The sequence below is a fragment of the Aedes aegypti genome, unplaced genomic scaffold, assembly GCF_002204515.2.
Source record: "Aedes aegypti strain LVP_AGWG unplaced genomic scaffold, AaegL5.0 Primary Assembly AGWG_AaegL5_hic_scaff_313_PBJ_arrow, whole genome shotgun sequence".
In the NCBI taxonomy this organism is placed as follows: Eukaryota; Metazoa; Arthropoda; class Insecta; order Diptera; family Culicidae; genus Aedes; species Aedes aegypti.
In genome coordinates, this window is record NW_018735975.1 from 26,374 (window position 1) to 39,763 (window position 13,390).

Below are 13,390 nucleotides of genomic sequence, written 5' to 3' on the forward strand. Positions count from 1 at the left end.
AAAATATTAGAATAATCCCTGTGGAAATTGTTGCAGCCAGTTGCGTTGAATTTCCTGGAGCAAATACTGGAGTAGTTTCTCTATTGCCCCTATTTTTTTTTAAATCCCTATTCGCAAAACTATCTCATGTATCCCTATAGAACATGGGACAATTATGAGAAATGTGAAACCTAAGCATCCTTTAAAAAACCTTGGAGAATGTTCTTGACGATTTTATGGGACAATTTCTGAAGGAGTTCCAGGAGGCATCCCCGACAGTAATGCAGAGAAAATCTCTTCAGATTTCCAAAGTTGTTCCTCGAGAAATCTGAGAAGTGATTCCTAATGAACCTATATAATAATCGCGTACGAGTCTCTAAAGGTTTCTCTGTGGCCTCTAGTATCTGGCACCAGAATTTACGGGAAGGAGAAAACGGAAAAAAGTGACTTTAGACATCATTTTGACTGAAAAAGAGACTTTTAAAGACCATCCATTGAAAATAGGGACATTTTCGATAATTGTGTCAAAATCATCAGCTGAATGCATGCATTATTCAAAATATATTATATTGTAAATTATTGCCTGTGTATACTAATAAATATACAATTATGTAGAGACTTAAGTACGGTTCGAATATTTACAACATGAAAATATGTATAATATAACAAGAAACAGTGTCTCTGTTTAACATTTAAAAAATACTGATTCAGCTTCACTGGACGGAATACTTGAGGAGGATTCGTTGGATCATTGGCCATTTCAGTTACACCACACCAAAATGAACCACTTTGATGTTGGGTATTTTCTTATTGTCGTTGTCGGCATTTTCCTGCTGCTGATGGTGGTGTGGCTGCTGTTGCTGATCATTGCTCATTATTTCTGAAAAGGAAGACATTGTTGAACGTATGCCTCGATGGCTTTCTATTATAGCGAACATACCTTGCATGGGGGTAAAATCTTTGAGATAGTCATCGTTTGGATGGCACAGGGGTAAACTTTCCGCCAATTCCCGTTTCGGATCGGCAATCATTGAACTGTAGGGAGGTTTGCGGGACTTCTCGCCCAGTTTATCCTTGCGAGGAATTTCCTGTTATGCACGAAGATGGTTGTTAGATTACTCATTATCAAGTATCGATCTAGCTCGAAAAAAAATTTCAACACTCCACTTTAAAAAAAATCGTACCACCTCAAAAGTTGTTCAGAAGGTCAAGGATATTCAGAAGGTTCGTAATTCTTCCGCTACGTGACGCTAGAGAGCATGGAAAATTGTAATTCAGAAAACAAATCTGGAACGTATGAAACAGTTCATTTATAAAATATGGCCTTTGCAAACATTTCCTGAAAAAAACTGTTTTTGTGGACCGAAACTGAAGACCGCACGATTATAGATTATCAGGATCTCGAGATATAGCATAATGCATGTGCCTATATATTAAGGTGATGTTAAATTTTTTAAGGTGATGCAATAATTTTTCAAACGGATAATGTATACCATGCATGCTACGGTTATATCCAACTCACCGGTACGACAGCCACCGTCACAGTGTCGGAGAATTTGACCTTGTTCTTTTCGCCGCTCTCCTTCTTGGCGGAGGAAGACGAGGACGAACTGCCCGGTTGTTGGGGGAACCCGGCCGATGAGGGGCCAGCCATTGCCAGCGAGGAGTTTGTACTGTTGGACAGAATGGATGCGGCCGGTTCCTTCCGCCGGGGCATTCGCAGTCGGTCGATAACCTCCGGAGGTTGTTGGTTGTACTTCGATTGGAACTTGGACGGAATGTTGCCGGAAATGAGCGGATACTGGTGGATCACAGTTCGAGGAGCGTTGTTCAAGTTCGAGGGGTTCGGAATGCTTCGGAACTGCGGTTGCGGGGCTTGCGAGGTAAACCAAGGTTTCCGAGGGCGTCGGGCGAAGTCCGGTTCATCTTGTACTAGAGGGATACCAATCGTTTGGTCGAGTATGTTGGCTGGTGGATAATTCAGCGCATTTGGAGAGCTTATTGGTTTTGGTACCACATCGATAACGACGTGTTGACCGTTAGGAGGAGGTCTGGAAGCGACTGAGTTTTCTACAAAATCTACATAGAACGGCCTGGAATTTCGATTGGATATATCAAGCTGCTCCATCGATAAACTGTTTGCAGGAGAAGCGTACAGTTTGGCCGCCTTTTCCCTAGGATTTAAGCGAGCTCGCACGTTACCCCGCTGGATAGACGACCCAAAGTAAGGAGACACGTTATCCGAAACAGAAAGCAAATTACTTGAGCTCAATGATTTTCCTTTCAGCCTAGTCTGAGCTATTCTCGACTGTTGGTGTTTGCTAAGCTTCAGCGCCATAGCCGTTTGGCTCCGTTGCATTGTGGTGGTCGGTGCTTTCTTCGGAACGTACGGTAACGGTGGACGATCGTTGCTGAACTCGGACTTTGAACGAACGTTGGCTGTCGCGGTTCGTGTCGCTATACTGCTGCTGGCACTACTGCCCTCTGTAGTTTTGGGCAAGGGAGGATGTTTCACAGCGCCGTTCCTTATCTGGGACGACTTGGACGAACTGGACGAAGTGGAGTACGATTTGAAACTGACAGCGTCGGTGCTAGTTATTTTGGCAGCACGTGGCATCTGCACTTGGGAACTTTCCCGTTCCGATCCCTCGTCATCATCTTCATCGTCTTCGTCGAAGCTTTCCGCACACAGAGAACATGAGGAATTGGAGCATAAAGAATCTGTAAGAGAAACATCGTAAGTTATCATAAGTCATTATTCTCCAAACTCAATCCATAGAAAACATCAGCTTAGCATATTTTTCAATGAAAAACATCGAATATTAGGTAACAATCCCAAACTTGTGAATTTGGACCTTCAGAAGCTACAGTGAAAATTGGCTGAAGCCAAAGATATCATGAACCGGAACGATATGCGGAGATTGTATGCAACGGTCAATGGCGCGCGACACAATACACTGAGGAAACGGAACGTATGAGGTACATAAGAATTTCTTATGGAATAACGACATAAGAAGTATTTTGTTCTTCATTCGAGAATCTTATAACATTCCACAACAGACTTATGAAATAACACTCATTACATAGACAGATATAATTCCATAAGAAACTCTTTTTGGATATCAAACGCATTGATCATTGGTATTCATAAGACAATCTAATGGAGTACGATTTTCTTAACAATTTCATACGAAAATCTTATGGATTACGTGGAGAGACGCTAATAACAAAATATTCACGATTGAGATTCATAAGCGCGCGTATGACAATGATTAGTAACACTTGTGAAAAACAGTCGACTTCCTATCAAAAACCACGTAAGAATTTCATACGAAATTCTTTTGGAATAAAGACATAAGAAGCATCTAATGAGACTCATAAGAAAAACTTGTGAACTTCCATCGATCATTGCGTTCATAATACAAATAGGTATAATATCATAAGATACTATTATGAAGGATCATAGATATCAATTATGGAATTCTTTAGGACCATTATGTATTTAGAGAATCGCTCTTTGAATTTAGGAAAATAAAGATATTCATAAGATCTCTAATGATAACGACAAGAATTTCTTGTGAATATCGGACGTTTTGTGTTTCATAAGAATCTTATGAAAGAGAGAAAACCAGTCAAGAAATCAATTCACAAGCGTTCTCTTATGAAATTCGTACGCAATTTCTGGCTCAGTGTACCATTGTCATGTGCAGTGATCGAGAAGGGAATTTGCTGACCGATAAAATGGCGGTGGATACCAGGTGGAAGGAGCACTTTCAGCAGTTTTTGAACGATAAAAATGGAAATGTAACTGTGGACCCACCAACCATACGAGATGTTAACGAGCTGAAGAACTGTAAAGCTGCTGGGGAAGGCATGGGAGCACGTAGAAATGCACATCGGCTGATTGGATGGCCTCATACGCCCAATCTACAGGAAAGGGCATAGATTTGAGTGTGCCAATTACAGAGGAATTACCCTGCTGAATTCGGATACAAAACACTGTCGCGCATCCTGTTTAACAGACTGCGACGTTTTCTTAATATTTGGTCAAATTTCTCCATACGAACTTTAATATCCTTTAAAGCTCCTTAGAGTTAACGGATTTCGCTCAAATTATCACAGTAGCTTCCGGGAGTCCAAATGATCAAACATAAGATTTTAGTCCTAATCGGCCATCCTAATACTCACGTTCGCTATCGCTCCTATCCGTACATATCCGGTTGATAACGTCCACCTTCTTCAGTGCCTCTTTGGCCAGCTCCACATCGCCATCGGTTTTCGCCTTGTCGTGTAGTTTGAGGAACAGATCCGCATCGTTGATATCGATGGCCAAGCTGAACGCCTTGTTGTACGACTTGTTCCGCAGCAGGTAGTGGAAGAACCGCAACGTGATGTCGTTCACCTGGTCGCCAAATTCCACTTCAGTCTCATAGCATAACGGTTTCACAGGTACCAGAAAACTGCCCAAGGCTTTCTGCAGTTGCAACTCCCTCTCCGTGCCCAAGGGCTGCTTAAAAATATAGTTTGCTATTCGGTGTAGGGACAGAAGGCACATGGCGCCGTACGTGTCCCAGTTTAGGCTCAGCAGTATGTTGATCGCTTTCTCCACCTGGTTCAGCGAGATGTACTTGTGGATCAACACGTCAGCCGTTAGACCTGAAGTATGGACGTCACCCTTCAATCCGGTTCCACCAACGAACCGAACACATCCTAGTGGACCATTCTCAAAAGCCAACAGCAAGAAGCAATCAGTGATGGCGTTCTTCTCAAAGTGTTCCGTTATTTCCGGTTTCCTACTCCAACACAGCTTGGCAAGATTGTATGGATGGGCAAAGTAATTCGACAGATCCAATATACTGGACGGGACTACATCTTCACTCATCAACTGGGTGCGAACACAGGACAGGGCAATGTCGAAGCACTGCAGTTGGCCCTTCTCGTTGGCGATCATCACGATCGATGAGTCGCTGTGCCACGAAACAAAGGTGGGAATCTAGAAAAGGAAAGAGATGTTAATATGAATAACTATGATCGGGGTACACATTCAGATTGCTGATGATCGTGGGTTCAAATCCCGTCAAAGGCGATCTTTTTCACGAATTGGAAAATGTATCGATTTTCCAGGGCATAGAGTTTGTGATTTTCTACACGATACACGAACGTAAAACTGGTCATTTGGCAAATACCTTGAGCTTATTCTACTAGTGGAGTGAAATTTTCAATCCCATTACACCGAAAGCCATCAACCCTAATGCCACTACCCAATGTTTAATGACATTGCTTCGTGATATTGGAATCCTGGGTAATGTCATTCGGAGTTACTGGTCGTTCAGGGATATAGAATTCGGGGTAATGGGGTAGAATCGTCGGTATCGTATAGCGAGGTGACAACACTCGACACGAATGAAGTGACTCGCTGTGTAAATCAAACGGAGACTCACCTCATTCGAGTCGATTATATTAACACATCGCCATTATACGAGACCAGGTTTTCTCCTACCCCATTCATAGAATAAGCCTAAATAACTGTAGAAGTATTCAAAAGAACACTAAGCTGAGAAGTAGGCTCGGTTCCTCTTGGAATGTAACGGCATTAAGATAAAGAAAAAATATGGTTGCATATGTTCAGTTCAAAAATTTTGCTGGAACAGCAGGTAAATTCCGGCGCACATTTTCTTCGAAGAGAAGAAATTTTCTTCCATAATCCACCAGCAAGAAAATTTTCTTTTCTTCGAAGAAAATACGCGCCGGAATTCGCCTACAGGTCTACCACCTTTTCTAATGTTCGGCCGTCAATGTCTATTATGGCTTAAACCAGCCGAAGGTGCTTTGAAAAGGAAAAAAAAAACCTGAAGTTCGTAGACGCAACTTGAGTTGATCTGTAGATAATCATTTTTCGGATGTTAGACCAGGCTATTGGCAAGGCGCGTTCAATTCTCTAAGGTGTCCTATTATGCTCACTCTGTGGAGAAAACCAGACAGGGTAGATGAGGAAGGGCTGGCCGTTTTGTTTACAAACATCTGAGACAGGTAGTCGAGAGATTGACTCATGATTGGTTGGAGAAACAGTGTTGTCAATAATTATTCTAATCTGGTCGCCCCTGCTCCTTGTGTACTCTACTACTTTCTTTCTTTTTTGACAATTTTGTCCGCACTGATGGCAGCACAGCTAGTTTCAGTTTCAGGCAAGGCAGTAATGTTTGTAAACAAAACGGCCAGCAAGTTAAAGATGGCCTCCTAGCCGCTTTCGTCAAATGATTACACCTTACTCTGGCTAGAGTAAAATGCACACACCTTGGCTATTGGTATACATACTAGGCCGTCTCTTATTTTTCGAAAATGCGAAATGTCATAAGTCAGGCCACCAAATTTCCATTTTGAAATTCCCGCTTTTTTCCCGGTTTTCCCGATATAGTTTTCAGAATTTTCCCGGTTTTTTATTTTGTTAATTGAAGGTATTTCAGCTCAACTTTTATTATTTCGATTTTTTTTCATGAAGATCCTGTAGAGCAAATAATTTTAAGGTGAATATTGAACAAAGGCACGCATGTATAAGTTTGTATTTTCAAACTCTTAGTAGATTTATTAAAAAATGACCTATTCGGGATTGTTTACAAGAATAAATATCAGGATTAATTGAGGTATACATGTTCAGTAACTGAAAAAAAAATTCAATACAATAATCTTCTAAAAGAATTCTTTTAACACTGATTCCAAACTTCGGGTAAATCAGTCAGAGAATAGTTCAAAAAAGGTTATCCTTGACTGTAGTGAAAAGACTAATAGTTATTTATGAAAAAAAAAAACATATTGCAAAATGATGATTTTTTCAGCACGATTTGTACATTTATCCAACGAGGCTCTCCGTTTTGGATAAATACAACAGATGCTGAAATAACGAGTTTTGAAATAACTAAAATATCTGTTTTAGCAGGATTACTTCTAAAAGCACAAGCTAACATTAAAAAAAAACGATCCGGATCGCAAAAAGGATATAGATTCAGATGATATGGCACGAAAAGATTGGAATATTTGATTTGGCCTCCCAATACAGTACCGAAAAGTGCTACTTTTATGGACCGAAAAGAGTGCCGAAAAAATAGCACTTTTCAGCATTTTTTTGGTAGGAAAAGCAGGCATTTATGTTATTCATCTTCTCGATGAAAAATTTATTGATTTGCTACGGGATCGCAAAACAAATATTTCTAAACATGGTTGGAAACATGAAACATTACAGGATTATAATGTAACAAAGAAGAAATTTTTAAAGCATTTGAAATTTTTAAAGCATTCCAATGAAAGTTACCTGTTCAAATGCTGAATCTACAACCTATGGTTCGTAGATATAGAGCTCGAAAATATTCGTTCCAAACAATTTTCCTGGTGACCATCTCAAATTCCCGGTTTTTCCCGTCTTTTTCCAGGTGAATTCAAATTCCCGTCTTTTTCCCGCTTTTCCCGTTTTTCCCGGTTCGGTGGCCACTCTGTAAGTTCGTCATTGTAAAGTGCTCCTTTTGGTAAGAAAAAAATCAGGTAAAAATTTGAAGTCCGTACGAGGACGCTAAGTGGTCCCCCAACGACCCTAAAGGTATTAGGTGTAGATGACCCTCGTTCGCCAAATCGAGCTCGCTGCTCTAATGCACGCAACATGAGTACGAAAAGCCACTAGTAACAAATTGATAATCAGTATAGGGGAAAGTGGGGCAGTTTGGCCACCTTAAGGAAAAGTCGATAAAAGTGCTGAAAATATTATGAATTATTCGAATGTTTGCATAATTTATAACAATGTTTAGATGAATACACTAGATCCGCATAATTCCCTTTGTCTTATAAAGTTCAAGGATGAATGATTGGTTTTTCAAAATTTGTCATTTTTCGAGTCGATTTTTTACTGATGAGGTGAAATGAGCACCCCATTTTTGATAGCAAAATAATCTAATATAATAAAAAAATTCATGCCTATTGCTTCATTTCCTCATCAGCTTTGGGGTTGCAAGTTATTTCAGATGAAATTTCAAGAATTTATGCACTTTTCAAGGGGTGCTCATTCCACCCCATTGGCCAAACCGCCCCGACTACCCCTAGAATTATAGGTAAAATAATATTTTATACTGTGGATATCTTAATAACACTGCACGCTGACATAAAATTCAGAACTACAAAGGGATCATTCAAATATTACGTAACGCAACAGGGGGAGGGAGGGAGGCTTCCGTAGTGTTACGATTCATACAAAAATTTTAAATTTTTCATACAAGAGCTGTTACGTGGGGTAGGGAGGGGGTCTAATTTTGCGTTACGTAATATTCGAATCATCCCAAAGAAAACAAACTTCTACACACGCTAACATGAAAATACCCATTAATGGGTAAAAAAATACCCATTTCCAAGAAAAGTGGCTTAACTCATTAAAAGAGTAAAGTCGACTTACCCATTAAAGAGTATTCCCCTCGAACTTCAAATAATGGGTATTTTTAACTCTTGACCTCTGATATGCACATGGGTAATAAAACCCCATTATTTTATGTGCGATAGAGCGGATTGAGGTTATGGCAAAAGTTTTGATTTAAATAAATTTCATGTAATGTAGAACAGAATAAATAGAAGACTAATTAAAGTGCAACGTACATTTATTTCATAGTTTAACCAAAAATGTCAACATGTATGTGATCATCTAGCCGACAACCCTGGCACTACGGAAAGTTCATTGCAGTTTGCAATGAACTCAGTTGCGATCATCCGAAAATCTAAAATCAGAAAAACGATTGTTAGAAGAAGCACTTACCGGAAAGTATTCACTAACGTTACTTACGTATTGGAAATAATGTTTGTAATCTTCTCCTCCTTAATTTATTATCGAATAATAAAAAAAAAACGACTTTTTCACTAACATCAAGCGATACAAATCTGAAATTGAAAAATGGCGCTTTTGCTTTGCGAACTATATCATGTGCACTATTTACCCATTTATATTACCAGGATGGATACTTCATAATGAGGTTAAAGTACCCTTTTTAATGTCACTGAAAAGTACCCTTTTTCTGACACTTCCATACTGACCATAAAAATGGGTACAAGAAACCCATTTAATGGGTACTTTCATGTTAGCCACCAGTAACAAATTGTCCTGCGTGCGTTGATAATCAGCATATGCTGATTATCAACGCACGCAGGACAATTTGTTACTGGTGGCTTTTCGTACTTATGCTGGGTGCACTAGAGCAGCGAGCTCGATTTTGCGCACGTGGTCATCTACGCCTAATACTTTCAGGGCCGTTGGGGGACCACTTAGCGTCCACGCACGGACTTCAAATTTTTACCTGATTTTTTTCTTACCAAAACGAGCACTTTACAATGACGAACTTATAGCATTTCGCATTTTCGAAAAATAAGGGACGGCCTAGGCGACAGTTTTTATCCTGATCCATTCATTTGCTTAAAAACATCGAGCTGCACACTCGATTACCAATGGCTTTTAGTGCGAGATCAGAAGTTATACGAGATTAGCGTTCATAAAAAATATACTCACAAAAGCTGCCTTAACGAGGTGTGTGATCCCTCGGCCTTCGTCGAACAGCACGACCGACCCGTCGATGCATCCCAGCATGAGCTTCTCGTGGTCCGGGCTGAACGCATTGCAGCAAACCTGCGTCTGCAGGGGAATCGACGTCACCGCCACCCGCCGCATCTTCGTTTTGTGAATCTGGTATATACAGCTGTCTATGGTCACGTCACCCTAGAAGAATCAGAAGCACAAACATAAATTTTGGTTAATTACTACTAATCGAAACGGTTTCCCACCAGTCAGTGGTAATTATACGAAGCTTCAAAATTATGCTAATTGACCGCATCTAATTTGCACCCACTGGAAACGTCCTTGGCTCAACAACAGTAAATCACCGAAAAAGTGCATTTTACGGGGCTGGTAGGTCTCTTTAGAAGAAATAGTCACGAGTTTAATGCAAGTTTAGAGACCATTTTGTTAAAAAAAAATAGTTTATTTCTCCTCACAGTGAATTCTAGTGTAACTTCTTGAAGCTTAAGAGATTCCTACCAATTCAATTAATAGAATTTCTTGAGTTTTAACAACGAATTTCTAACTAGAAAATTGTCTGAAAAGCCAAATCCAATCATTGACTGTATGCCAGATGTTCTAAATACGAAAACATTGCAAATTTTAGATTTGTTGACCAATTAAAAAGTGAGGTAACGTCACTGATTTATCTACAGATTCCCAAAAGCAGTGATCTCAGAATTCAATAACGGTGAAAATGGTGGTGAATGGTGGCTAATGGTGAAAAAACGGGGTTTTTAATGCGATGATAGATTTTCATGAACATTGCTTCGACTTTGAGCGAAAAAAAAAACTATTTTGAAAAATTTGTAAAACGATGATGGTTATTTTCCTCTTAAAACATGACCTCACTTGAAGAAAAAATTACCGATTCATATTTTTTTCCTCTGAGCTTTGGCTCAAAATACATAGTATGACTTAATGTCTGGTGTGACTTTAATTGAAATGAGAGACTTTATAATTATTTGCTCCAAAAAAGTAACCAAGTCACTAAATAGTAACTCGCCACTAGCCCCGCAGTATCGCTAAACGTGGGAATGATCTCATACCTTTTTGGATATTTTCTGCTCCACCGAGTGCACCTGGAAGCCATTCAGCAGCGAGAAATCCACCGAAATGGGATCGTACTCGGTCCAGTAGTAGCACAGCAGTTCCATCTTGGCCCCGTTCAGTTTGTACACGTGCAGATTGGCCCGGTCCTGGTCCTTCACCGTGGGTCGCCAGGGGTACACTTCATTCTGGGAGGATTTGGTCCACACAATGACCATTTCCTGTGAGCTGCTGCAAACCAAGTGCTTGGGGATTTTTCGCGCCGTGGGCCCTCCGATGATAACGTTGTAGATCTTCGGGTCCATGAGGCTGATCTTTTCGAGGTTGTTCTTCCTGGCGGTCGGTTTTTGGAGGTGGACGAACGTAATCTGGTTCTCATTGTACGATATCAGAATGTGCGTTTGGGTGATTATCACGTCAGTTATCTGCTCGGAAATGAGCTTTCCAATGAAGTACTTGTCGAAGTATACGCGATTGATGTCCCCATTGAACGGATTGATGAAGATGTGGATGAGCAATCCATTCGAGAGCATAATCTGAAGGATGACATTGTTCTTCCACTTGCAGAAAGCGATGCGTCTCTGCTTGAGCTCTTCCTCCAACAGCTTCAAAGCATTCCTCAGCCGGTTGGGCTTTTTATTGTCCACGCTCCATTTGCAGCCCCGCGACTCAAAGTATAGCCTCTTGCCTTCGGAATATATCGATTTAGCACTGTCCGACTTCTTCTCGAAGTACCTAAAAACATATATAAGCAGATGAGTGATATAACACATATAAATGTAGCCAATAATTGGCTTACAAAGCTGGTAACGGCTAAGTGCCTGGCAAATATGAACTTTAGTCATTTTTTGCCATAAAAAGGAGACCAAAAATGAATCAAGGAATCAAGAAAACAAAACGAAAGCTAATTAATAGCAACCAGGAATGAGATTTTCTCGTGACATTACGAAAAGTATTACTGCTGGATTATTGTATTATGTTTTATGATTCTCTAGGCCGCCCATACTCGCATAACAGTCCCATATTATATGGGATTTCATATGTTTATGGGACTGTTGTGCGAGTATGGACAGCAAGAATTTCATCAGAAATTGATTCAGATATTTGCCCAGAGATTTATACATTATTCTGAGCAAATAAATCGAAACTGTTGTACAAAGTACAACAGCGCGACAGTCCTAAGGTTAAGAAATAGTTACACATTACCAAGTAACATTGATAGTTGAATAATACCTTATTCTTTTTATAAAACTCATTTCAACTGTAAAACTGCTATTCAGCTACCAATGTTACTTGGGTTGTGCAATCAGGGTCAAAAATGACCCATTACTTTAAAACATTCTCAAAGATCAATTTTTGAACCGATTTTCGTTCTTTTAGCATTATATGAAAACTTTTAAACTTTAGGATCGAATCCTGGACATTTTGTAAGTATGGTCATTTTGAACACAAGGCCACCTGAAATCTTCAGAAGGAACCAGTGCATATCATATTCAGAAGTTCATACCCACGACAGCTCAAAGTTCACGATTTTTCATTCCGATGACGATTCTTGAAGGAATATGTGGAGGTTTTCCTGAAAGATTTCCTGCAATCCTAATTTACCTTGTCTCAAAATTGCGATTGCGGTCAAAAGTTTTAATTAATCATTATAACTTTTAGAAAGATTCCGATTCGTTTAGTATCACATTTTCTTAATTTGGCCGTGCCAGAAACGGTTCCGGGTATTTGACAATAGTAATTTTATGTTTTGGAGGCCCAGATAGCCGTAGCAGTAGAACGCAAACCCAATTGTATAATTTTTCAATTATTTTTCGCGTTTCCAATGCATAACAGCACATTGTTATGACGGCCAACCCAAACTTAACTAAAATATTATCCATAGGATTAAAAGGATAGCATTAAATAAATTCTTCTTGAAATCGCTGGAACATTTATTTTAATTTTTATAATCTGTTGAATACACAGTTATTACTATATTTTTATTTGCATGGCTGATAGCGGATAGATAGCTAATAGTAACTTTAGTAACCAAAATGATTGAAATACTGACCAAATATTGACTAAAATGTGACTTCGAATCTACAAGTAATAGTAAAACAATTCTTGAAATGAAAATAAGTTCCTCATACCCATGGATCACACCACGTGTAGATTAGTTGATAATCTACGCGTGGTGTGAATTTTGTTCGTGGTAAAATACTGTAATTGTGAATATTTCACTTATATGTCTCGAATAAGACTAGATTGCTATAAATGGGTAGTGATATGGCGCATTGGAAATTTCACTCTTTATTGTTACGAGACGAATAAAAGCTTCAGTGTAAAACTATTGGTACCTATATCTAAAGTCATGAACTTTGGAAAACAAATCCGTGATAGTTTTTTTTTTACTAAATTCCTGTTCACGAGGAACTACTGGCAAATTAGTGGAGTGATACAATGGAAAATTTTTTGGTGGATTTCTCAAAAAAAAAACCTTGAATAAAATTACAGAAAATGGGAGAGTACAAATTTCAATAACAAACAAAAAATAAATCTCAGGATAAATGTGCGGTACATTTTTTGTAGCATTGAAGATTTTCTTCAAAAAAAAGTAACTCCAGACCACCATTGATTTTTGATAAACTTGAGACATATCGAATTAGATGAATGTTGGGCATAATTTATCATTTAAATGTGTTTTTGTTTAGAAGTAGTCGACCAAAGCCGTCGAAAAGATAGGGTTAAGGCTTGATCCGTGTAGAATGTATGGCTCATCTGTTGGAATTTCTAGAGTAATTTCAG

At 39.3% G+C, this 13,390-nt stretch overlaps 1 protein-coding gene across 1 annotated transcript; it reads right to left on the reverse strand.

Moving 5' to 3' along the window:
* Positions 1 to 525: 525 nt before the first annotated feature.
* LOC110681056 (WD repeat-containing and planar cell polarity effector protein fritz-like) lies at positions 526 to 11,376 on the reverse strand. The gene is made up of 6 exons (XM_021856820.1): positions 10,603 to 11,376; positions 9,509 to 9,715; positions 4,168 to 4,972; positions 1,502 to 2,700; positions 920 to 1,067; positions 526 to 859 (listed from the first exon to the last, which is right to left on the reverse strand). The coding sequence occupies exons 1-6, from the start codon at positions 11,374 to 11,376 to the stop codon at positions 744 to 746; spliced, it is 3,249 nt and encodes a 1,082-aa protein (XP_021712512.1). The 3' UTR covers positions 526 to 743.
* Positions 11,377 to 13,390: the final 2,014 nt, after the last annotated feature.